We start from the raw sequence: 27,160 nt of genomic DNA on the forward strand, positions 1-27,160 counted from the left end.
GATCCAAAGATAGTCAGTACTTCAAAGGTCAACTTCTTCAACCTACTGTAGCATTTGGAAGATTATTCCATGCGTCCAATCAAGTCTCGGCATTCCTTTTAACTGTCCACTTTTGTTGCATAACTTACATACAATTCTCGACCTCCAACGCTTCCAACTTGATTTTCAACTCTGTAAATTTTCCACCCCACAAAACTTTACTTTTTTAAATCGATCAAAGGCGTTTCTAGAGATCCAGTATCAATTCCAAACGCATCAATGTGGATTGTGATACTATTTGTGTTGAGAGGAATGCTAGAATGGTTTTGTTGGTTTTGAATGGCTCATATCTATCAAGAAATTCATCTTTGATTTTTTTATAACTGTGCTGAAGTAATTTGTGTCGAAAGTTGCACTGATTTTATCGTGATGCTGCTTTAGGCATTGAACATGAAGTAACTTAACGCTTTGAATATCTTCTGCAAAAACAATTAATTTTTCTTCAAAACAAACAAATTCTTCTACCAAAACATTGAATGGGTTTCCCTTTCTTGCAGTTTTAGATTCAGGTTATTTAATTTCTCTGTTATATCAACCATAAAGTAATTTTTTTGCAAATATTTGTCGTTCTCTAATTATGGCTGATCAATGCCTTTTTCATTTAGGAATATATTTATTCCATTCAAGCACAAATCAAGACGTTTCAGCCATTGCACTTTATTGGGAAGAAGGAGCTCGGAATACTGAGTCTCCATTTAAGTCTTTAAAACTGACAATGGTGAAGTGCATTTGACAAGAAGATGTTAACAATAATGATTACCGAATTTATGGCCTCAACTATTTCGGCCGGAATGGTGTATTATTCAGTGAAACGTAAGAATTTCGTGGTTTGTTTTGCTCTGAAGAATCGTAGTTGCCTCTTTATTTGCTCACGTCATACTTCTAGCTCCATCAGTTTGCATTTAAACGATTTTATTTCAATTGATCTTAATGTCTTTAAGGTATTTTTGCATGGCATTCGTTATATTCTCACCTTTAGTTTGTCACGATAGCGGTATCAGACCCTGAAGTTCTTCCTTTGGACCTTGAGAAGAGATATACCTGACAAAAAAGGGCAACTTGTGCTTTGTCTTTTATGTTGCAAGACTCAATTATATCAAGTGATAGGGCAGAAGAAAGCTGAATATCTTCCACCTGCAAATATGTGACATTTGAAGACATTTTAGCCAATCTATTTTGTACTGTTTCAGCGGATAGTGTCAAATCTTTGCCTTTTTTTCCCAAGATTTCTGGGTTTTTTTTTTTAAATAACGAAACGGTTCTTCAGATGCACGTAGGAAGCATTCTTTGGCATACTCGCCATCTCTAAATGGTTTGCTTTTTTTTTTTTGTGCAACTTCTAGTGGTACTGCAAAGCTGGCCATATTAGCATTACTTATAGAGTGCTTCTAAGTTTGAGAAGATAATCGCTTCTAACTCATTTATTTGAAACAACAAACTTTACGCCACAGCCAAAGCGAGTGGTGAAGATGCATATTCGTCTTGCATCGAAAGCGAATTAAAAACTACATAGAAACAAGCGACGACGGCCGAGAGCTTCCCACTCGCTGACAACAGTGAAAACGCGTGTAATGGGGGAGGGTTATGGTGAAAATCGAGTATAAGTGGCTGAGAGATAGAATCAGCGCCTAATTTTCATTAAACGATTCAGAACTATTTAAAAAAAATGTTTCGATAAAAAAAAATAATATTTACGTATAGAACTAAAGAGCCGCAGCTTCACACCCAAAGAGCCGCATGTGGCTCGCGAGCCGCAGGTTGCCGACCCCGGGTATAGATGAAATAAAGGTCAATATCATTGACTCTGTTTTTCAAGAAAGTCTGATGTTTACAAGATTTCGAACAGGTGTGATTATTTCAAATGGGGGATAACTCGTAGAAAATAACTTCTTTCAAATAATTGAGTAATGCAACTTAAGTTGATAGTCACTTTACGTCAATCTATTTAAAATATTTGAGTGATGACAGCAGCACACTAAGACAGCTGGATGTCAGTTTATGTATTAAAGTCAGGTGATGCCTAATTATTTAAACCTGTGGGGTTAAACTTGCATTGTAGTCGCGCAGTCTTCAAGTTCAAGGTGAAGGCTACACGAAAGTAGTTCCAAGTTGTTTTTGATCTTCGTATGATTTATAACTTTCAGCATGTAGTTTCTGTTATCATCATGTATCTGATTTACCACTGGGGCACAAGTTTATGCCCTTGTGTGGGTGCTGGTGTATGTGTGCTGGTGTGTGTGTGTGTGTGCTTGTGTGTGACGTGAAGATAGCCAAAAGATGATAAGAATAAAGTCAACAATAAAAATAAAAGAACTAGTGCGAAGATAAAAATAATAAATAAACAAGCAGAATATATAAAAAATACTTATAAAAATAGGAACTAAATTTATCTAAGGGGAAAAAATTCCATATTTATATCTAAATCTCGTAATAATTTAAAAGTTATTTCCTTTTTTCGATATCAAACAAAATAATTATTTACCAGTAATTAATTCACTAATAGTTTTTTTTTTCTAATTGGTTCTTGTTTTGTTAGGTACATTAAATAATTATTTAAACTTTCAAGTTAGTCTCAGAATGGGTGTGAAAGAAATAACATGTACAATTAGCGAAGGGCAGAAAACCCTACATAATTTAGCCATACCAATGAGTACGGAAGGATTACTTTACCTTGAAAATAAATATTATATATATAATAAAATGGTTTATTACCAGTAATTAATTGAGTAAGCAGTTAATTTTTTCTTTATTGATTCATGCATTGTATTCGCAAATGAATCCTTGTGCAAGTTGATCCTAGAATGGGTGTGGGAGAAATAACGTGTTCAAACTTTTTTTACAAGACAGATAGAGATAGATGATATAATAATAAGGCTTGTCTTCGAGTCCGAAGATTAGTGAGGAATACAGTATTTCTCGTGGCTGCGCAGCCCCAGCTGTGACCTACATATAAGCTTTTTAAAAAAAACGCAATAACTCTAGTCAATCCAAATGTATTGTTATCATCAGATGCAAACTCCATCAAAGTGAGGGATGACAAGTCAAATCTTCTTTTTTTGAGAATCCCTGGACTAAAAATAACCGAGATTCGCCCAATGAATTGAGTTCAGCATACAGGCCTAGATCATGTAAAAAAATCATATATTAAACATAGTTATATCTGTTTGGATCAGTAATAATTCTACACTAGGAATAATACATTTGTGCGATTACAAATAATTTAACCTATTTTTCTTTGTTTAGTGCTATTTCATGCTTTTAGGATTTTCAACACACTACAACCTACGAGGCGCGGTGGCTGAGCGGTAAAGCGCTTGGCTTCCGAAGCGGGGTCCGGGGCTCGAATCCTGGTGAAGACTGGGATTTTTAATTCCGGTCTCTTCGGGCGCCTTTGAGTCTACCCAGCTCCACATTAGTTTGATAAAAGTAAAAGCGGTTGGTCATTGTGCTGGCCACATGACACCCTCGTTAACCGTAGGCCACAGAAACAGATGACCTTTACGTCATCTGCCCTATAGACCGCAAGGTCTGAAAGGGGGAACTTTACTTTTACTTATGACCCTATCACTTGTCTGGACCAGTTGGAAAAGGGAGGGGGGAAAGAAGGGAATATCTTAGTGAATGTTACCATGATCGCTTTTTAAATGCATAAACAAAAAACGTGTTCACTCAGGACAGAAGCCTCCTCAAAAAGACTAATAATTTATACCAACACATCTGTCAAGTACTATTTCTTTTACTTGTTTGATATCTAACAAAGTAATTAATTACCAATAATTGGGATCTGTTTGTGTAACCAAATTGTTATATCCTTGATAATAAACTTTTTTTTATTCTTGTTTTGTCAAGTACAAGAAATAATTGTGCAAAATTTCAACTTGATCCGAGATAGGGCGTGTACAAACATTTACCAGACAGACTGAGTGAGTTGATGTAAGTTTTGTAAGAATGACAAGCTTGTTGTCAGTAGAGACGTATGGTGAGACAACCTGCATTGTTTCTTTCATGTTATTTAGGTCTCAAAGAGTCATATCCCTTTGTTTAAATGTTTATAAGGTATTCTCGTTATATGGCGGAATATTTTGATTTTTTTTTTCTTTGATGAGGAGTTTTGTGAGTGGTTGAAGTTAGTTGCTTTTCTGGGAGATAAGAGGAAAGATGTTTTTGATGTTTTTTGAGTTTTTCCTGAATATTTCTAGTTTTTGTGGTTCATTTAGTTTTAGTGTGTATTCATTGTTAACTCTTGTGTATTATCGAGCTGAAGGGATCGAAGTCCTAGTGGTTCTAAGCACCACAGTTGACCCCAGGTACTGACAAGGTTCTTAAATAATCGAATTTTAAATAGAGTGCATATACTAGTGAATGCGTTTTAGTGTTAAAATGGCCAAGTTTTAAAATGGCTTGATGTAAATATACAAACTCATAATTAAAATAAAAAGAGGACTAATTAAGCTCAAAACATCACTTCAGTCAAGTACAATTTATTTCCCTTGTACGAGATACCAGACAAAATAACTATTTACCAATAATTAATTAACTAATTGGTTGATTTAAAAAAAATGATTCTTGTGTTGTCAGATACAAGAAATAATTTTCCAAAATTTCAGCTTGATCCGATATTGGGTGTCGGAGAAATAACGTGTACAAAGTTTTTACTTGACAGACAGACAGACAGAGTTTGTAAACATTATGCGTTAGGCATACTTTATAGAAGATTGCTCGTAGGGTAAATAAAAGTGGAGAGAGAGTGAGAATTAGTAGTGGCAGTGTGATATCAACCCGAGACCCTCTTCCGTCTGGTATCAGCTTGGTGTCAACAACCTACTCGAGACGAGCACGGACTTTCTGGCCAGGAACTTACTTACGTGGAAAAGAAAGGTAGGGCCTTGAGAACTGAGAGTCGCCAACAGATGTACCTGAGGTGGGCAGGTAGTGGTGGCCTAAGACTGGATCCCACAGGTAGACGTCAACGTAATGACCTGAGATTTGAACTCCCCGATAACTTCTGTTATCAACATTCTCCGTGTTTATCAGCTGTGTGTGTACTAGTTCTAGTTGTCAAGTACGTGTGTTCCGTGTGAATATGTGTATGTGTTTGGCTAGATTGTGAATGTGTGTAAGGGGATGTTGTAAATATTAAAATGTGTACACTGGCTTTACATCGCCTGTGTTCTAAATGTTAAGATCTATTCCTTACTCTGTATAGTTGTTTTCACGTCATGTTTTATATGGATTTATTTTCTCTCTACGGTACGGTATTCCTTTAAAGACAGGTCATTTAAGCGAGAAAGTTTTAACTGTTAAACAAACCAGCAATTTATAAAACAACAAGCTAACTTTAACAGATAAACAACTGGTAATTTTTAAACAGAAGCGGCGTGTGATATTACAATGTGATCAAAGGAGACATTTGTTTCGTAAAAACCTTCAGTGAAACCTTTTAATAACCTTTTTGTTTGTTTTTTTGTGTGTGATATTCTAATGGGGTGATATTCATCTTTGTTTTCCATGAAAGGGTTCACATGATTAGCTGAGAGCGTGAGTATCTTTTATTTTTTTTTTAGATTAAAAAAGCCCGGTAGGCCTAAATATGTTGTTTTTAAGTTCAAACCTTATGTCTGTTTTTATGTTGGTATTTTGCTCTTTTGTCTGAACATGATACGCCATCATCATCATCACAATCGTCATCTTTTAACCTAATTTCTTTTAATGCTTGGGTCCTGTGAGAATGTTCGCATTCAAGTTCGAAAGGTGTTCGTGTTGCAATGTCCGTCGGTAAACTAAACAACCCGACAGTATTGCCCCATCAATTATCCTTCTGTCCACTCGTAAAGAAAGGAACGAAGAAATCCTAACAAGTTCTGACGTAACCAACAAGAGGATATTTAACATATAGAAGATATATATTGAACTTACTAATCTAAAAACATGTACTAGGTGTATAAATTCTAACTGTAAATCATAAGTGTAACTCTGCCTTCGGTTAATATATGGTAATGGATTATGGATGTTTGTACTCCGTCAAATTGTAATAAAATTGGTTGTCTTATTTTCCTTAGCTTTGTCACAAACTGCCTCTCTATGTTCCTTAAAGTAGTTGCTTAGAGGGTTGGATCACTGGTAAACTATTGCTAACCCTAGTTCAGTTAATTGCCAACAGGAATGTCTATAAGTTAAGGTAACTAGGTTCATACAGGTACTTAGGATGTCTGCCTGGTAGGGCGGTATGCGCGCTGGACTGTCGTTCGGTCATCTTGATGGACTCGGGTTCAAACCCTGCCATATCCTGCCGAAACGTGTAACACATTGTACAAACAAAACAACAAACACAAGCTCGCTCACTCTTCAAGAAAATAAACATTGTGCATATAGTTAATAATGTTGTATTTATTGAAAAAGTTAATATACGGTCATCAGTATATAGGCTACACGGTATTTTAAACAGAGAAATATATACCGCTAAAACTAAAACATCTTCCTTCTCTCTCTCCCCTCTTTTGTTCTCTATTTGTATTTCTCTCTATCTCTCTCTATCTCTTTTGTTGAGACAGTTCGTTGTTTGTCATAAACAGAGCAAGACACTGGCCTTGAAACCCTTCTATAGAAGAAAAACTAGTTTACATTAGTGTTTATTCTGATTTGATACGATATACCTTGTTGATGAGTATCTACTTAGTGACTTACTTGGTTATTGCGACCCGTTTTTAAATAAAGTAAATATATTAATACGTGTACCTGGTACCCAAGTAGCCACAATGCAAGTTATACTATCAATCCAGCCATTTAATTTCACACACAATAAGCAGCCCCTTTTACGGTTAAGGGGTCAGCATCCCGTACTTAACAGTTGGGGGTCTCATCTACACCTCTAAGCACGTACTTTAAAGTTGTAAAAAAATCAACAACAACATTAGTCTATTTAATATAAGCAATTTTTACAGCAATTGCAAATAATAATGGTAAAAAACGGAAAGGTTTTCAATCTCGGCTATAATTTATTTAAAAACGAATCAGTATTGAAGATTTCCAGAGAAACATTACTGAACACTTTGTAGATATATATGTAATAAAAATAACAGAAAAAAAACTAACGAAATTCTTCATATATACATATCAGTTATAGACATGAATTCACATGAACAAAAATACTTCAAGAGTGAATAATGCGCGGTACTAGAAAAACAATGTATACATGAAAGACAATGACAAGTAGATATCACGCTACTAGGTTTAACACGTAACAGTTATTGAAAGGGATAAGGGGGATATTTATCCTCATCCCTCTGAATTTCGAAATAAGATAAGATGAGATAAGATACATTTTATTGATCCAATCAAATGGAAATTCGGTTTGACTACAATTGACAACATCAGCGTAACTACTGTACAATAACAATATAGATGCACATGCGAACGACATTCTCACACGGAAAGCGCATAGACACTCATAACCAGCGCTTTATAAATAGACTTCTATGAACTTCTCGATGACAAAAGAATGTTAATTTTTAATGTTGATCATCCAGGGTCTATATTACTGAATGTTTTAATTTTCTTCTTTGGTATAATCATGTGTTCACAGAACTGGATGTATGAATTAAAAGTTCTTGTAAGTTCATCTGTCTGGGCAGTTGTTTACAAACATGTCCCAATCTGCTCCAGACAAATTTGTGTCTGCAAAACAGCGTCGTCAGACCATGACTGGATGGACTGTACTTCTGGTTTTGTTGTTTTTAAGACCGGCTTGTACGTGGGTGTAAGATGGATCATTGTGTGACGTTTGTCAAGCCTCCAACAGGCTGTCAGACTTCTTTTGAAAAGTAATTGTTTGGTTAGGTAGCACCATGATCCATCGTTAACTGTTGTCCTAGGAAAAGATGAACGTATCATCTGCCCTGGTCGCCAGATAGTTGCTCTACTTACTTTAAATTATACAAGATGGTACCTTTCAGGAGGACTCCATAGTAAAAGTCAGCAATTTATTTCAATGTCACGGAATCCACCGGAATTTGACGAAGGAACGCCTGCTGACTGATGGCGGAGAAAATCTCACCTCGTGATAGGAATATTCTTTTGTCACTGTTAAGCCATCATTCATATTTGAAATCCCCTCTGACACACACTATTTACGCTAATCCTGATTCATGGTCTAGTTTCTAAAAGAAATTGGTATTCTTGTTTCCCTTACTAATAATAAGCCAAAACAAACGTTTATATAAAGCTTAAATCAACTCACTCTGTCTACCTGGTAAAAAGTGTGTACACGTTATTTCTCCTCCACTTAATCTAGGATTAAGTTGAAACTTTGCACAATTATTCAATGGTGTAAACAAGACACGTATCAACGAATCAATTAAAATAATAAAAATGTGTTTTTTTGTTTCATACCAACAAGGGAAATTAATCCTTAAGTATTCACATAATCCTTTTCTTTATTAATAACAAGCTAAAACGAACGTTCTTACAAAGCTTATATCAACGGATTCTGTTTGTTTGGTAAAATGTTTGTACACGTTATTTCTCCCACACCCATTCTCGGGTCAAATTTTATTGTACCTAACAAAACATTAATCAATAAAAAAAAAATAAACCCATTTTTTAGATTAATTATTGGTAATTAATTATTTTGTTAGATATCAAATAATGGAAATAACTTCTACATTATTATCTGTAAGTGCGTAGTTCTGCTCCTTAGAATGGTTGTTTTTTTTTAAAGAATTTAAAAAAAAAATGTTTTGCTTGTTTGAAACATCAAATGCACATAAACGTTACATTTCAAACTACTCTTGCCGGGTTGGATCTGTTCACATTTTGCCAGATTTCCACTTCTGTTTGGTCAAAAGACTTAATTTCAATTTATCCAGTTGAATCTTCAAGTTGGCGAAAGCGTCAGGGTCAATTTCTCTGACTGCAGGTACGGGAGAGATTCGAACTGACTGGGTACTGGTTTGTCTGACAGGTCTAATTGAGAAGTCAGAAACTACAGGCGAGCTACTGCTGGTTTGTCTGGAAATTTTTGCTTCCATTTCTTGGGCTTCCTGAAAAAAAAATCTTAGCAAATAAGCTGAAGTAATAATATGACAAATAGAAATGAATAACAGTATATTTATCTTATCTTATCTCATATAATACAGACGTTACTTCAATGATGATGATTTCGACCTAGTCGTCATGCAAATTAACCAATGACATAAATTCTGCCAAGTCACTGGTTTTCCTGGCTAGCTCAGGCAACCCATTCCATGCTCTAATAGCACTAGGGAAGAAGGATTATTTGTACAAATTTGTCATAGCATATGGAACGAGGAATGTGCCTTTATCTTTGTGTCTTTCTGAGTGTTTTATTAGATTTCTATTTTTGTATTTGAAGATTATGTTTTATGTATAATTGCTACTTTACTTTTGAGTCTTCTATACTGAAGGCTTTCTAAATGTAGTGATTTTACTAAAGCTGTTTCTCTAGTCAAATGGGAATATTTGTAATGGATCTCACTGCTTTATTTTGTGTCTGTTCCAGTTTTTAAAAATATTTTCTTACATCAAAGAATGACATAAAAAGAATATGAAAACATATGCTTAATAAAAAATGTTTAAATTTAGAAGCATAAATAATTTTATTTCTTATTTCGTAAGATCCAATTTACATTACTTAAAAAGCACTGAAATACATAGAGAAACGTGTAGGGGAGATAACAAAAGAAAAAAGATATACGAATACTATAATTTTTTATTCTAAACAACGAAAACTTCTTTATATAACTTATTCTCTTACTCATAATAACTAATGAATGTTGGATTTAAAAGTCAAAACCACATATGGAAAAAAAATAAGTTAGAGTGTGTGTGTGTTTGTGTGTTTCCATGGTGACGGTGGAAAGAGGTTAGCGATGCAAGATGATGAAGGAACATAAGAACTCCGAAGAACGTAAAACAATCCACTCTGAAGACGTTTATGATATTACCAAGCACAGTCATTAGTCATTTATTCTCTGTAACAAATTTGAAAAAAAAAGGGGGGGGGGAAGACTAAAAAAAAGAGAGAGAGAGAGAGTAGGGTATAGTATGGATCGTATAAAAAGCCATGCTGCGTATCAAGATTCTCGAGTTTGAAATCCCTACTTTATCTGAGTTGTACTTGCTGAGCGCATAATGACATCAGGAAAACATTCATCTCCCCCCCTCCCAGAAAGGAGAATGGACCTTAAAACGCACTGAGCAAACTAAAGCATGAAAGATGTGATAAAAAAAGGGATTCTATTACAACAAAAACAAACAAAAAAAAAACATAAAAAAAATTTCTGTTCGCAAGTGGCAGCATTTAGAGTAATATCCCCCGCGGAACAAATCCGTTTTTAAACGCCCACTTTATTTAGCCCCCGCATATAATAGTGCCGCCGCTCCTGGATTCCCGTTGGAGAGTGGTATGATAGGAATAGATACCTTCATCTTGCACTAAGCAATTAGAAGAACCTCGACACTTGTAGTTTATTGCAAACTTCTTTTTTTGCTTTTATCAGAGCACACGTGAAGAGACACCTAGCGCTGACGTGGCTATAAATAGCATCGGGTTTTCCCACCAAGAAAAAAATAAATGCTCAAGACAAACCTGTATCTTGCTGTCACGTTAAATAAAATGTAATGTGTGACAGTTACAAATGTGACAGACTGACACACAAATCTAAAAATAGCACATCTGTTAGGAACAGCAACTCTATTTTAGTTGTAAATAAAATTCGAATGAAGTACAAGTCTATTTTTTTTTTAAAGTTGACCTACAGCAGGGGTTCTCAACCTGTGGATCGCGACCCCCTTGGGGGGGGGGGGTCGAATGACGATTTGCCTGGTGTCGCCTAAGACCATCAAAAATATTGATTGTTTTTGTCTATTCTTCTATTGCTGTATGTGTGTGTGTGGAGGGGTTGCGGCAGAGTGGGGGGTTGTAAAAAGGGGTCGCCGGGCTTAAAAGGTTGAGAACCGCTGACCTACAGACAACCTGACAGATATACAACTTTGACAACGTTGGCGTGCAGTGTCTGATTTAGACTTGCAAGAGCCCTGAGCTGTTTGAGAGATTCGGTGTCTTTAATAAGTCCAGATATTATTGTTAGTGCCAAATAGTTCTTGGAGGGCCCTAAACTATAGTAACCCCTGTGAATTTCTTTTTACGGAAAGTATACAGACACGCTGTTGAATGGAGGGGTTGATTGGTTCCATTCGTTTTTATTTCTTGGGTGAAAACAAGCAAAATATAAAAATACTTTAAATAAAAATAAAGCTAATCTAAAGTAAAGAACAGCATCATCACTGTCGTTTTTTGTCAATACTGTAATGTGTATTTCTCTTTTTCTTTAAAAAAAAAATAGATACTACTACTTGATTAATTAATTAGCTTATGTTTTTTATTAGTTCATGTGTTGTCCATTGAGTAATTGTGCTACGTGTCAACTTGATCCAAGAATGGGAAGTGGGAGAACACAAAAGTGTACAAGAATCCTGCCAGACAAAAGGATTTACGGAATGTGCTGATATAAGCTTTGTTATAAAATGCTGCTCAGTTTAAAGGTTTTTCTGTAAATTGCTCTAATCTGTCTAAATCCATTAACAATCCCTAATCTGTGTGTCAAAGGGAGTATTGGCATAAAGTCTAATGGAAACGACTCTCTATGGCTTCATTATGCACAGGCAGAAAATTAGAGGGTCCGGTAGCACCGCGTGCCGGCCGGATTGGGCCCACAAGCCGTAGATTGGGCATCACTGTTTGTCATTAAATCATCCGAAAAAGAAAGGAATACTAGAGTAACTGGCTATAAACAATCTAGTAGTAAAACACACCTGCAGATGGTCAATCGGGTGGACGTCCTCGATAGCAATCACCAGGATGTCCGACATTTTTGTTCTGGGCTTCTCGTTCGGCTTTGTCTCTACGAGCACTTGTCCCGAGCCGGCGCTGATGATGTTTCTGCAGCAGACGACATGCGTTAAAAAAACAAACAAACTATGAGATGCAATGCACCCACCAGAGGCGGCGCGATGGGTAGTTGAAAGTAATGCGATTTATTTCAAGCTCGCTATCTTACTAACAATAGCCTTGTTACTGACCCATCCCAAAGTTTGGAATACGCACGTCAAAATATCTTCTAAAATTTTTATCAACCTCCCACGTCGCTGAACTGTCCTCCAGGGTCGAAATGACCTCCTTTTAATGACCCTTAGACCTCGGGAAGGCTTTTACCCACGATCGGCTCTTCACCGACCTATCTGCCCCCATCTGACCCTATCTGCCCCCATCTGACCCTATCTGCCCCCATCTGACCCTATCTGCCCCCATCTGACCCCATCAACTAGATGCTCATGTTATATTCGTGTTCATGTGACGTGCGGCCCATTGATACCTCGCACCACCACTGATTAAAAGTTATTAGAGTGAACTACATAATTGTTATATCTTAACTTGCACTATAGTGTATATTAGAACCATATGCCATTTCAAATCTAAAAAAAATATGTTAGTCTGTTATTAAATAATACAATGACCAATGTCCATACAATCCTGCTTTTTTTAATTAAGGCATCTTAATTTTTTTATATTGATTGTATTGGCCCTATATATATCTGTCTTGAACAAGATCTAGTCCCAATTCATGGTTATTAAATACTAACCTATGACTTTATGTATTTCGGACTGTACATTTCCTGTTAAATAAAAGTGCAGAGAGTTACATTTCCTTTTCAGACCTTGCGATCTTCTAGGGTCTGGGCAGTCCTCTAAGCCGATCTGGGAAGCGTGGTCGAGAGGCTAAGTGCACTTTAACTTGGCTTGGCTTGGCTACCTAGAAGGGTCCGAAACCCGACTCGGGCAGAGTTGTGTTTACTGAGCGCCTAAAGGCAGCATGGAAAACCAACTCCTAGATACCCCCTCCCCCCACTGGTCCACAAAAGCGCTCTGAGTATGCTATAAGCGTGAAAATAGCGCTATATAAAAGCTATAAATATATAAATATATCTGTTTCTATGGCCCACGTTTAACGAGAGTGTAAGTTGGCCAGCATAACGGCCAACGGCTTTACTTTTCCCTATCTAAGGTTAGGTACCCATTAGGACTTGGGTGGACTCAAGAGATTCCGAAATAACAAATTCCAGCCTCTAACATGATTTTATCCCTTCGGATTTGGAAGCCAAACTCTTTATTAATAAGACGCAGCGCCTCCTCGGATACAACTATTGTAGTCCTTATTTAGGTGACTTTCTGACGTTGCAGTGGTACATTAACATAGATCAGGTCATTAAATCAGTAAGGAAGTTATTTTGTGTGAGTTATCAAACTACTGGTTTAATAAGAGTTTCGCTACCAAAGTCTGCAGTCTTGAGTTAGGGTCTTGTCATTGCACAGGTCAAAGCATAAATGCCATTTTTAATCTGGGCCAAAACAAAGAAATTAAGACTGCGACACGGAAGAAATTAACGGCGTCTTCAAAATAAAGTCAAGAAGGCATAAATTAATCAGTGTCAGCGTGTCAGTCGGTCACGTGGGGTCAGAGGTCATTCTTATTGTTAGGTCATCTAATGTTTTGCGTATCAACCTCAGTCGGTCACGTGAGGCCAGAGATCATTCTACTTGTTAGTTCATATAATGTTTTGTTGACCAACTGACCTGGCCAGCCAAACGTTGAGTACTGTCAAGCAGACGACAACCAATATGGCGGCAGTTTTCTTCCAACCCATCACGTGATTAGAGGCCACTGCTGGGTTCATGACACCTTCCTAAGCCATTCTAGTTCTGACGTCATAGCATCAATGCGTCATTGTTCACAAACAAATTTCTGTGTCGGCCAATCTAAATAATCATAATATGTTGAAAGATATTACAAGAAAAAAAAATTAATAAGATGATTTCCCCTTTACACATTTTATAGAGCGATTATTTTTTCTTAATAACTAATGGGTGAAATATTTTTAGCCCGCCCCCTTCTTCCCCTCACATTCGCAGAAAAAACAACACCTGCTTAAGGAAATGTATAAATGTATAACTAGACACTACTCTAATGCTAGGCCTATAGATCGAGACTTAGGAGTCGGTGCGCAAGAACGTCTATGAATTTATTTAATTTTTTTAATGAACAGGTGCTTTATGCGGAAATACCCGAAGACATAATCAGTTAATGATTATCTAGTCCTCTATCCAAATTTAAGTCCTTTTTTTTTATACTCTGAAAAATTAGAATGGTCAAACTAGAGTTTTACAAACAAACTAGTCGTTCGTTTCCAAAATATATACATGAAATATCAAATCTCTAGGTAAATTGTTAGAGCCGATTTTGAGATCCTTGTCCAGATTTTCCCTCATGAATGTGCAGCCTCAATAGAGGTACTGTAACACGAAAAACAGTAGAAAATACTTAATAAAACAACAATAGCTACTTTAAGCAAATGTATTGAGCGATAAACTTTTCATAATAACGAATGAATGTTTGATTTTTTTTAAATTTACCATGTTATAGCATCCTATACCCATCCTACTCCCTTCACCCAGAAAACACCTGGTTAAGTGAAGGTATATTTAGTTGAAAATATTGCACTTCAATTTAGCGTTTATCGGGAAAATCTCCACTAAATCTCACTGCTGTGATAATGTGATAGAATATTCTATAAGGTGCCAATGTCTGAAGCGGGAATACATTTTCTTGTTAAGAGTATGAAGAGTGATTTTCATATTGAGAATGTCCCAGACATTTTCCAGGTCAGTGTTAACGTATACGATTTGTGTTACATGTCAGTGAATTTGGGATTGCACTGGTGCATTTAAACTTAGCCTAACAAAAAGTGTATTTCCACTTAGCCTAACAAAAAGTGTATTTCCACTTAGCCTAACAAAAAGTGTATTTCCACTTAGCCTAACAAAAAGTGTATTTTCACTTAGCCTAACAAAAAGTGTATTTCCACTTAGCTTAACAAAAAGTGTATTTCCACTTAGCCTAACAAAAGTGTATTTCCACTTAGCCTAACAAAAAAGTGTATTTCCACTTAGCCTAACAAAAAAGTGTATTTCCACTTAGCCTAACAAAAAGTGTATTTCCACTTAGCCTAACAAAAAGTGTATTTTCACTTAGCCTAACAAAAAGTGTATTTCCACTTAGCTTAACAAAAAGTGTATTTCCACTTAGCCTAACAAAAGTGTATTTCCACTTAGCCTAACAAAAAAGTGTATTTCCACTTAGCCTAACAAAAAAGTGTATGTCCACTTAGCCTAACAAAAAAGTGTATTTCCACTTAGCCTAACAAAAAAGTGTATTTCCAATTAGTTTAACGAATCTCAATACAGGCAGTGCTGAGAATCGTTATGTAACAAGCAAAACAGATTACAAACATAATAACAATAATTCTTACTTTAATGAAGAATCATCGACATAGCTCCTGATATTAAATTAAAAAAAAATTAACACATCAGGGCAACAACAGGGAGTAAATTTGTACGTAGCAGACACAACAATGATGTCATTAATTTAATTTTTTTTTTAGAAAAGGTTCACTTGTATCAAACTTTCAACGATTAAGATTTTTTTCAGAGATTCCAAGCATGGTACTCGGGATCCTTTATTTATAAGTATATTATTGTTATCGGCTAAATATTCTAAGTTGTTAGTGTTCCCTCTGCCGAAGATAGTTCATATGTGTATTTTTTTTTTTAGCTTAAATCGTATATTACGTTTATGACGACAGGTCGTGGTTACAAGTTTACCAGACATATCAAGTGACCATATACCAATAATAATAAGGAAAACAAGATAGTAAAGTCAAATAGAAACATTAATAATGCGTTCTTTTTTTCTTTTTAAAGTTTAGATATATAACGTATCTATAATATAAAGCAGAAAGTAAGGCGTATGTATGTATGTATGTAAGTCCCGAATACAAATCAAAACCGTTTGACCAAATACTGATAAAACTTGGCATAAATGTTCCTTAGATCAACGCGGAGACTATAGTGTATGTTTAATGTACCTCCACGACAATGGGGCCATACAAATAAAAGAAAATATCTAATTTTATCTAAATTAAAGAGTGAAAGTAGTCAACATCTCGGGTAAACCCGTTTTCACGGTGTTTCTATTTGATATTTGGCTAAACGGGTAAACCCATTTTCACACTCTACTTTTATTTTCGTATCAATATAAAAATGTTAAGGGAACATTCGACATCTAGAACCTTTCTGTTAGTGTAAAAGGACTACATTAATGGAAACATGCGTACGGTTGTTGTAGGCATGCGTACAGTAAATGATCATTCTTATATTTAATAATTATGTTCTTTTGTACTTGTTCCAATCCCTATTTTAATTTGACACTTTACTAATTGATCCAGTTTTTTTTCTTCCGAAAAATGTTCATCTATGCCCTAACTCTGTAAATGAACAGGAGCAGCATTCATTGATATTGAAAGTGTAGAATGAAGGGCAGATAACATCCGCATCCGGTTTGCAATCAGCAGTTTGGCATCACTGGCATATACAAGTTCATCAGATAATAGGATCGGAATGCAAACATGGAAACCAAATCACAGAACGTGATAGATTTCCGTTACGAGTGGTTCCCAAACACAGGCCGCTTTGACAATAATCATAGTATTTTGAATCAACAGAACTTGAAGGCTGTGTGAATTATTAGGTATTGCTAGTATATAATGTGAAGCATTTACTGATGTTGTAACTGGGGCTGACACTAACAATTCTTCACATCATAGTTTATATGTTATCTTATTGATTACAGACCAATCTTATGTATATGAGTTCATTACGTTCTACGTTTATCCCATGTGTTATCATGCAGGATAGTGTAACTCTGCTAAGACCTTGGCCACTATGAGCATTAGTCCTTAGACTGACATTTCTAATTACCATTAACACTCATGTTGCTCCTCTCTTGACAAAGCTAATATCAACTCACTCCGTCTGCCTGTCTGTCTGTCTGTCTGTCCGTGTGGTACAAATTTTGTACACGTTATTTCTCCCACTTCCCATTCTCGGATCAAGTTGATACTTTGCACAATTTTCATTCTAAAAAAATGAATAAATAAACACATAAACAAAACCCCGATTAATAAATTACAGAAAAAGGGAAATACATTTTTACTGTATTCAGATACATGGCAGTAAATGAGCAGTTCTTTTCCTTATATATAAGCTTTGTTTATTTAATGTATTTTGAAAATTTTGTTTTTTTTAGTGTTTTGGTTTTATACTTATATTGTAATAAGTCTAAATATCTAAATCTCTTGTTTTGTTTTCATTTGTTTGATTAACAAAGATTAATCCTGTCTTACAGAAGATAATTACTTATCCATGAGTTAATCTAGTCGTGTATGTTAATCAGAGACTTTTACTCTTTTAAGTCATTAGTTTTTCCTGTCAAATTCAGGCAACCCGTTTAATTCTATAATTTCACTTGGGAAGAATGAGAACTTGTACGGTCCTAGCCTGTGAACTGTCTAGATCTATGTGCATTTCTGAATATTTTATTCCGTTGTGCTTTGTATTTGTAAGTTATATACTTCAGTGTTGTTTGCATTTTCGCTACTTTACTTTTTAGTCTTATGTTCTAAAGTTTAGCTATTTTATTAACAGTGTTACTGTACCCAAAGTAAAATTCGAATGCTGATAAATTAATTATATTTATCGTACCTATTTCTATTCCAGATTTAGAAACATTTTTGTTTCCAGTCTATTTTGCACTAACTTTTACAACATTACACTGGGTAACAGTAGGAAAAAAAACGTGTAAGAAACCATTTTGATTTTTTTCACGTATTAATATTATGCACGCTTTTCTTTGGTTTTGAAAATCGAGATCAGGTTATGAACTAACCAGTCTGGTTTCGAACTATGACCCTGACTCTCACTACAGTGCCTGTTTTGATTACCCCAGTCTCAAAAACATTTTTTATTTTCTTGTGTTTTAATTTAATCTCTTCCTCTCTTTATGAGAATGAACCATTGCAATGCCAATATTCCAGACTAGAAACAAATGTGCAGTTCTTTCTAAATTCATTATTCGATTTGCCTTATCCGCCTACTCAAGACTAATTAGTTTCTCCTTTGTATTTGCTCTGACCGAAGTCTCACGGAGCATAATATAAATTATGTAAAATGACAAATGTCAAATACCATAGTTTTCGTTTGCATTATCGTTATGTCTGGCGTGTATGTGTTTTATCGATCCCCCTTAGATCCTTAGTATGGAGAACCAGTCGTGCCAAAATGTATAATAAATGACACTTAGAACAGAATATTGACAGATGACATATTTATACGTTTTATAAAGATATCTTTATAACAGAAACGACGCTAGATGGTGCTAGATAATGCTAAGCGAATGAACAAATAAATACATAAATATAAAAACAAAACACGCTAAGTAGTCATTGGTAAATTAGTATTTAGCGTCTTTTCCCATAAAAGTTTGCTTACAAAAAAGATGGTATTATCACCAGACAAAAATCTCTGCGTTCCGTGAGCAGGTTGTAGATTCAGAAAGATAGAAACTTTTCCCACAGCAAGATGGATGTGCAATAAATAAAAATAAATCCTGATTGATTTAAAAAACAACAACAATAGTTATGAAAAACTTACTATGAATGTATGTAAAGAAATTAGGAAAAATAGTAAAAAAAAAGGGGAATTATATAAGGGGAAGAACTCTACAGATACAGCAATGTATCTCAATACTGTGTGATTTATTTCCCTTTTTTCGATATAAAATATTATTAACAACCCCTTAAGTAACTTGTTTTTTTTTTAATTAATTCATGTTTTGTTTGGAACAATGAATAATTGTGCAAAGTTTCAACTTGATCCGAGAATGGGATGTGTAAAAAATAACGCTTTCAAAATTTTGTACCAGACAGACAGACAGAGCGACTAAGTCTTGTAAAAAAAATGGATAGGCCTACTTTAATGACTAATGTTTAAGTCTGGTAAATACAGTAAAAAAAAATTAAAATATGTGTGTTTATATTATGTAGTCTCATTGTACTCAATCTTTGCAGAATTCAAAATATGTATTTTATTGTGATAGGTTATACTTGTATGGGGGACGAACGTATGCCAAAAGCAGTCTTTTTGTTTGTAAGCTAAAAGGTGGTTGACGTAACAGAGGCGCCCCACGGAAACGCTTTAAAGACCATCTTGCCAACTTGCCTTAGCTGACATAGAAGAGAGCCCCTGGTGGCATGCGGCCTCAGAACGAGACAGCTGTAGGTCAGTCACCAAGGCCGCGGGATTAACATTTGAGACCAAAAGAAAATCCACTGCCGTGGACAGACGCAATCGTAATCGACTACCGGCGGACAATGGTTATGCATGCCCTTAATGTTGTGTGTAGGTCACAGCTGGGGCTGCGTATCCACGGGAAACACTGCATTCCTCATTAATCTTTGGAGTCGAAGACAATTATTATTTTTTTTTTTTGTTTGTTTTACACACAAGTGTCCTGTGGTTAGGATACAGTAGTAGAAAAGAAGAAATATCATAGACTATTACAATGAATCGAAAACCATATACCTATCTATTTAAATGTTGTTGTTTTTTCTTTTTATAAAGCTTATACCAACTCTGTCTGACTGTATGATTGGTACTAATTTTGAAAACATTCTTGTAGCTTAATATACAATGTTCGTATAATAGGACCAGCTGGTTATTAGAACCAAACTGATGTTGATTCTAAGTGGTTCGATTAACAGGATTAGATTTAATATTTTCGTGGTGTTAAACGTGTGAGTGAAAAGACATTTTTGACGACTTTTAAGATCGCGTATGTTTTAAATTGATATTTTGTTTTCATTAATTTTTTTTTTCATTTCCTAAATATTAAAATGAAGGAGGTTAAAAGAAAGTTATAAAGTCAATTCTAATAACGGTTTGAAACAATCACAAACGCATCAAACTGGGACAGTATCCAAGACAATTGAAACTTTTGAACAGTGAACCTACCTTAACAAGTATCTAGCAAGAGACAAAACAACCTTAATGGTTCTGTGTGTCAACTGGACGGACAGCACACTGTGTTAAACCTACCACTTCCCCCCCCCCCCCATTATGTTTTTTTTTTTAAATAAAATTCTTTACCTTTCCCTCACCTGTGTCTTTTCTAGTGACGTTATGTCATTGTTATTAACATCAGCTCAGGAGGGGGGGGGACTTGCTAATCATTATCGTTCCTCTGTTCCCCAATTTCAGATTTTAATTTGTAATTCTTGTTGCGAAATATATCTGTATATGGCTACTATTGGCTAGGATCTTACATTGTAAGAGATTTTGCATTGTGTCAGCTTCAGGGACCCCGGTCTAAAATACAAGTTACTCCATAGATATAATGGTAAGCGTAGTTGAATTCGCCAAAGAGGGATGACAGAATGTAAAGGTTTCATCTAGACCCCGAAGAAAGTAAAAAAAAAAAAATTACTTATTCTTTTCTTCTTTTTCTCTGTAGAAAGTAATTAAAACAAAGGCTTCTTAACTCGTCGGTAATCTTAACGCAGATGTTTGTTGTTTTACATGTTTCGGATGTTCCTTCAGACATGAAGATAGGTTACTTCCTAGTCCAAACCTCCCACAGGACGACGGGGGATGGGAGCGGGCATGGTTTGAACCTGGGACCATCGATAAATCCAGACCGCACGACCAGGCAGCCATCCAGATTCTGAGATGCATTGAGCAATTGAAATAAAAGCGGCCAGTGTTTAAGGCTAGCAGAGTTAGCGTTCCATTATATTTATGACAAAGTCGGTTACTACCCTTCAAACAAAGACTAAGACTATTTGACTAATACTGCTTTATTGATCTTTATGGAAATTCGTTGTAATATCCTATTGTTATTGTAGACTTGGGGATTTTTCAAACACACCCTGATAAACAAACTAAAGAACAAGCAACATAAAAAAAAACTAAAACAAAAACCAAACCAAAACAAAGCCTAAGAGAAATAACTGCAAATGTACATACATATATCTAAAGAGTCGTATTTTTTTTTCACTTTTTCTCTACAAAATTAATTCATTGCCTCATGCCTCATATCAATCAATTGATTGACTTATTTTTAAATTGTATTCATGTTTTGTTAGTGACAATGGTGCTACGTTTCAAGAAGTGGGAGTAAAAACGTGCACAAAATAATTTTTTTACCAGACGGACAGACAGACAGACCGAATGGGTTGGTATTTGCTTTGTAAAACATAACTACATAGAAATAATGCAATATCTTCCATTTTAGATTCTGAATTTATTTGACGTAAAATTTCCAACATTGCGTTTTCCTTGTCAAATAATAACCTCTACATTACTTTTAAAACGTAAGCCATAGTGGCAGGCTGCAGATGGGCGAATGCTATTGGAAATAGAACGGACTAAATGTAAATCATTATTAAGCGTGTAAAGTTTCGTATCCGTATCTTGTTTCTTTCCCTGAGCTTTGTATTACATTGTGGAGTATGCATAACAAAGCGACCCACTAAAACCCTAAATGCGCTTATTATCTGAAACGTTCGTTTGTTTGAAAGCAGCGCGTGACTATACAGTCTAAAGTCTGTGGATTTAATGTCAATGATGTCCTGTAGCAATGATGTCCTGTAGCAATGATGTCCTGTAGCAATGATGAATTCTCTTGAGTCCAATCGTAAAAGATCGATGATGATACATCTCTTGTGCACAAGGTTTGAATGCCTGACTAATCGACTGCGCAAAGCAAAAACAAAAACACAAAGAAAACACAAAAAAAAAACAAAAAAAAAAAACAAAAAACAACATGGCAACAACTCATTATTGTTTTCTTCCCCCCCCCCCCTTTTTGATCTTATCTTGTTTTTCGAACATGGTTAGGTCAACATGACCTTGACCAATGGTCAACACAGACGGCATGAAGTTAAAAAAAAAGTAGGGAAAAGTTAAAACAAATCGGAAAGGTAAACATCCTGATTAGAATCTGTAGCGAAACTCTTCTGCTTGTCCAGGGGCGGATTACAGGTATTCAGGATGGAACATGATATAGACTTTACGATAAAACGGTCTGTATTTACTGGTACCAGAAAAATAAAAGGGTTCCTTTCAGTTCTTAACGCTAATTGAGGTGCCATGTGCCATTAATAATTAAGGCCCCCACTGAGACTTGATCAGGCATCCAGGAGATGAAATAATTAAGGCCCCCACTGAGATTTGAGTATTGATCAGGAATCTAGGAGATAAAACGTTCAATGAGACGTTTCAGTTCGTGTACAAATGTTTTATACCTACAGCTCCGCCTTCGTGATCGAAGATGAGCACATTTCTCATTTCCTATGGACTCGAAGATGACTGTTAAGTCCAATCCTCGCTTTAAAAAGCCGGCCGCATACGTGGCATGGGTGGGTTAGGTCAGTTTCAGATGGGCCTGCTTCTTCTCTCAGCTTTCTGTTGGTTCGGCGCTCTTTAACCCTGGCCACTCTTCTTGCTTTAAATCTCGAGACTCCGAGACTCACAGCTTCACGCCAAGAGGAGCGATCGAGAGCTTGTGCTTCCCAGCAGTGAATGTCGGTATCGCATTCCTTGATAGAGCTCTTGAGAGTGTCTTTGTAGCGTTTGTATTGACCTCAGTGGGAGCGCTTTCCTGCACACATTTCCCCGAACAGAAGTCGTTTGGGAATGCCATTGTCTTGCATTCAGACTACAAGTCCCGCCCATCAAATTTGGGACTTTTTTTAAAATGTCGCATTGATACTGTTCATGTTGGACAGCTTTAAGATATCTGTGTGAATGAAATGTTTTATAAGCTAATACACTAGTCGATTAAGAAGGACCATAGGTTTGGAATTATTGAAAGGCTTAGAAAACGTATCAAGCACACCATTTTAAAAGCTCATTAAAATCATAAGTTTATATAGCTTGTGTAGTCTTAAAGATTAGAACTTTGCGAAGCCGAACCCCTCTAGGGTTTAATCTTTGAGGTGGTTAAAAAAAAAAAAGTCAGACCGCTTCACATGCCTCTCAACTTATTAAAAAAAGCAAAAAAAAAACATTGTTATCATTAGTCTTTAGGAGTTGTTCAATAGAAATAGATGAGGTTTATATGGCTTGCTCTTATCAAACACATTAATTAGAAATGAAAGATGAGTCGCTTGTTGACTGTAGTAGAGATGTTCACAATAAACTGAACAATGTCAAGGACGCTACGTTTAACTTCTAATTTGCCAGCTAAATCAACGCTACTAATTGATTGTGAATTTATAACGCTAGAAACTGAACAAAATAAATAAACATCTACCTCTAAACAAAAGATCAACTGATCAGCACATTCTTTACTTTGTACACCGGATCACCAAACCGAGAAGCTATTTATAGTTTTTTCGCTATGAATTAAAAAAAAAATCTAGTACCAAAGAAATGACTTATGGAAAATGGATTTTTTTTTTTGGAGAATTAAAAAGAAAAAAAAAATACATGAGGATTTTTTTCATTAGACGTTGAAGTCTTACTTCGAAAAACAAAATACATTATAGAATAAGAACTGGAGTCACCGACCAACAGGAGGTGAGATTCAGCACGCGGGTCTAAATACCTGACTCGTTTAATACAAGTTATTCATCGCTCACACACAAAAATACTAAGCACACAAATACACACACACAGACAGAGGTAATTAGCTGTCTATGTTGTTTTCCTTAAGGCTGCGCTCTGCGTCGGAGAAATATTGTCTGTTTATAGTTCTGCTAACCCCCCCAGGTTATAATGACCAAGACCAGGGGCGCACGTCCTTATTCTGTTTGGGGGCAGGGGGATGAGAGGGGGCATATCCCGAATATCACGTGCCTAGTCGACGCAGCAAAAATGATAAAAAAATAGTTCCAACTGGAACTGAGACTCTCCAGCGTCTTTATGCACTGTTATTGCTGTAATTGTTGTACAGAAGTATCCTCTAACTCTAGACCAGGGGCGGCCAACCTTTTGGTTCCATGAGCCAATATTTTTCACTTCTGAATCAGATGCGCAATTTTGCAAGTTTCATTCCTTTAAAGTAAGGTCATTTGTACATATTGTGTTTGTGGTCGAGAGGCTAAGTGCGCTTGAACTTGGCTTGTCTTGGCTACCTAGAAGGGGGCTCGAGGTTCGACACCCGACTCGGGCAGAGTTGCGTTTACTTAGCGCCTAAAGGCAGCACGGAAAACCAACTCCTAGATACCCCTCCCCCCACTGGTCCACAACTGAGATTGGAACAAAGCGCTCTGAGCATGCTATGAGCATGAAAGTAGCGCTATATAACAGCTATAATAATAATAATTTGTGTATAACAGAGGAGGGGATTTTCTTTTTTTTTGTTAACATTTTATTTTTAATTTGCATTTATAATTGTAATTTATTATTTCTGTATGACCTAAACACTAATTATAATTTATGAACACTGTTAGCAGTTTTAAATAAAATTAGCTTTAGCAAGTTTTTAACATTAGCTTTGCCTTTACCAAATCTCGTTAAGAGTTAATTTCGTTTCCTCAGTTTGTTTTTGATCGTATTCATGTATGAAAATACTTGCTCGTATCAGTATTCGACAGTCATAAGCAAGATTACAGTTCCACTAACTCTCACAGTCATTGACGGCTTAGTTTTCTTTAGTTAACTTTATTTAAGGGATGGTTTCCTAGACATGACTTTGCTTCCTCAAATACCATTTGACCATCTAGTTTTTCCTTAGAGTGACGTAAGGCTAATAGCTTTAAAATTGATGAAATTGTCATCATTTTGTTTCTAACAACAAAAAGCTTAAATAAGTAACATAAAAAATGTCAAGGCTAAACAATATAAAGAGTCTAAGCAACAGTGCACAGTAAGCCAAATGCAAACAATTACATTCAATCAAAGAGTTCTTGGTGTGTTTAGTTTGTAAACTTTACTGTCAATTTGGGCGTCATAATAGCTAGTAAATCTAATTCCTTATTTTTTTCTAGAAATCGGGTATTATCATTTTTTGCAAACATGCTTTTTTTTGATTTTTTTTTCCTCGGGGTGAAATGCGCCTCACTTGTAATTGTGCACTTTTGGCACATGCGCATTTGGTTGACCACCCCTGCTCTAGACGGATCGGATATGTCCGTGGGCTGTTGATTGCGAACAACTGATCAAGAACTTAAGGGCTTCGGTTTCGGAGAGGATGGACCGTAAATAAAACAGTAGGTAGAACGAAACAGAAGTAATAAGAACATTTTAGGCAGAGAGAGAGAGAGAGAGAGAGAGAGAGAAAGAGAAAGAGAGTTTACCGCTATTTTTAAACTGTATATATTAGCCTGCATTTTAAACTTCCGGTTCGCCCCTGCTATTTTATCCCGAGCTCAACTTCCTATCACGTGATTCCCTTCTCTCCTAAAGTTTCCCTTTCAGACCATGCGGTCTATAGGGCAGATTATGTAAAGGCCATCTGTTTCTGTGGCCCACAGTTAATGAGGATGTCATGTGGCCAGCACAACGACCAACCGCCTTTACTTTTCCTCAATAAATATCAGGTACCCATTAAAGGTGGGTGAACTCAGATGCACCTTTAATATCCCAAAATAATATCCCAGTCTTCACCAGGATTTGAACCCTGGACCCTCAAGTTCGGAAGCCAAACGCTTTACCACTCAGCCACCTCACCTCCCCCTTCTCGTGTACTGGAATAAAATTGCGCAATGAAATTATTAAAATTCTATAAAAAGTGAGTTCGATAACGTGCATTGACATTAAGACATATCTGTCTGTGTGTGTTTGGGAAATTGTTAATAGAACCCAGTTCAATCTCTGTGTAGTAACTAGAAACATTGGTAAAATAAAATGAACACAGATGGTCATTTGAATGAATCTGACAATATATTTGTAGTAAACGTGTAACAAAGAAATGCTCAATCTAACGAGAGAGAGAGAAAGAGAGAGAGAGAGAGAGAGAGAAAGAGAGAGAGAGGGAGAGAGAGAGAAGTAACAGAGAGAAAAGATAGAAAATGATAGAAAAGAATTTAAGATAAAGATACGTTAGAGAAAAGGGAGAGAATGAAAAAAAAAAAAACAAGAGGCAGAGAAAGGATTTGGAGAAAAGAAAGAAAAGTTCACGAGAAGGAAGAGAAACACAGAGAGTGAGAGACTAAAAGATAGGAATAAGGAGTGAGAATGTGAAAGGGGTTGAAACATATATACATGACATAGAGAGGACATAACAGAAACATAGAGAGAATAATTGAGAGGGAGAGAGAGAAAATACAGAGATGGGGAACAGAGAGACATTCAGAAAAGTGGAAGAGAGAGAGATACTGAGAGATACAGAGATGGGGAACAGAGAGACATCCAGAAAGGAGGGAAGAGAGAGAGAGATACAGATAGAGATACAGAGAGGGGGAACAGAGAGACAATCAGAAAGGGGGAAGAGAGAGAGAGAGTGAGAGAGAGAGATGGAGAGAAATACAGAGAGGGGGAAGAGAGAGACATTCAGAAAGGGGGAAGAGAGAGAGAGAGAGAGTGAGAGAGAGAGAGAGGGAGAGAAATACAGAGAGGGGGAAGAGAGAGCTAAAAGTCCAAGAGTCTAAACATTCCCCATGTAAACAAAACGAAATATGACCTCACTTTCGTCATCAATGACCTCTTCAAGGATCTCACGGAACGTTCACCTTCCCATGAGAGCTTTGGGTGCAAGGAATTATGGGAGATGTAAATATTAACGCTAGCCGCTACTGGCCACGTCTGCCACTTGTAACGTGAGAAATAAAGGAAGAATTGCCACCCAAGTCCGTGAAGTGTCCATCTGTCGTCTGCAGGAGGCTTGGTTCTCGAGCGAAGGACAGGGTCACGTGATATGCCTTCAGATAGGTTCTTGTGGAGTCATGTCAGCGTCCTGGGATGGGTCAAAGTGTTTAATGAATAAATTATGCTAGACGCGTCATGCATACATTAAAATGTTTTTAATCACGTGAACAACTAAATGCTGGAGGTTAGAGTCCTATTTACATAAAATGACTATCTAGGTACAGAGAGATCTGTGTCTCCAATCCTATAATAAAAGTACTGGCATCTATTTGATACATATAGCCCTATATATAACTACAATTACATTTGGGGATTCTACTATTGTCGTTCGGACTTATTGAT

At 36.2% G+C, this 27,160-nt stretch overlaps 2 protein-coding genes across 2 annotated transcripts in view; one reads left to right on the plus strand and one right to left on the minus strand.

Annotated features, from left to right (window-relative positions):
- The first annotated feature begins 4,904 nt into the window (after nt 1-4,904).
- Nucleotides 4,905-27,160, plus strand: part of LOC106070844 (uncharacterized) — a 50,018-nt gene continuing 27,762 nt past the window's right edge. The window contains exon 1 of the mRNA XM_056036183.1: nt 4,905-5,577. The gene's annotated coding sequence lies outside the window, so the exon portion shown is untranslated. The remainder of the gene's footprint in view (nt 5,578-27,160) is intronic.
- On the minus strand, nt 7,349-20,105 carry LOC106062005 (uncharacterized). The gene is made up of 4 exons (XM_056036184.1): nt 20,021-20,105; nt 13,691-13,873; nt 11,872-11,998; nt 7,349-9,077 (listed from the first exon to the last, which is right to left on the minus strand). Exons 2-4 carry the CDS (start codon nt 13,789-13,791, stop codon nt 8,844-8,846), a joined length of 462 nt encoding a protein of 153 aa, XP_055892159.1. The 5' UTR covers nt 13,792-13,873; nt 20,021-20,105; the 3' UTR covers nt 7,349-8,843.

Source organism: Biomphalaria glabrata, chromosome 7, assembly GCF_947242115.1.
Source record: "Biomphalaria glabrata chromosome 7, xgBioGlab47.1, whole genome shotgun sequence".
NCBI lineage: Eukaryota > Metazoa > Mollusca > Gastropoda > Planorbidae > Biomphalaria > Biomphalaria glabrata.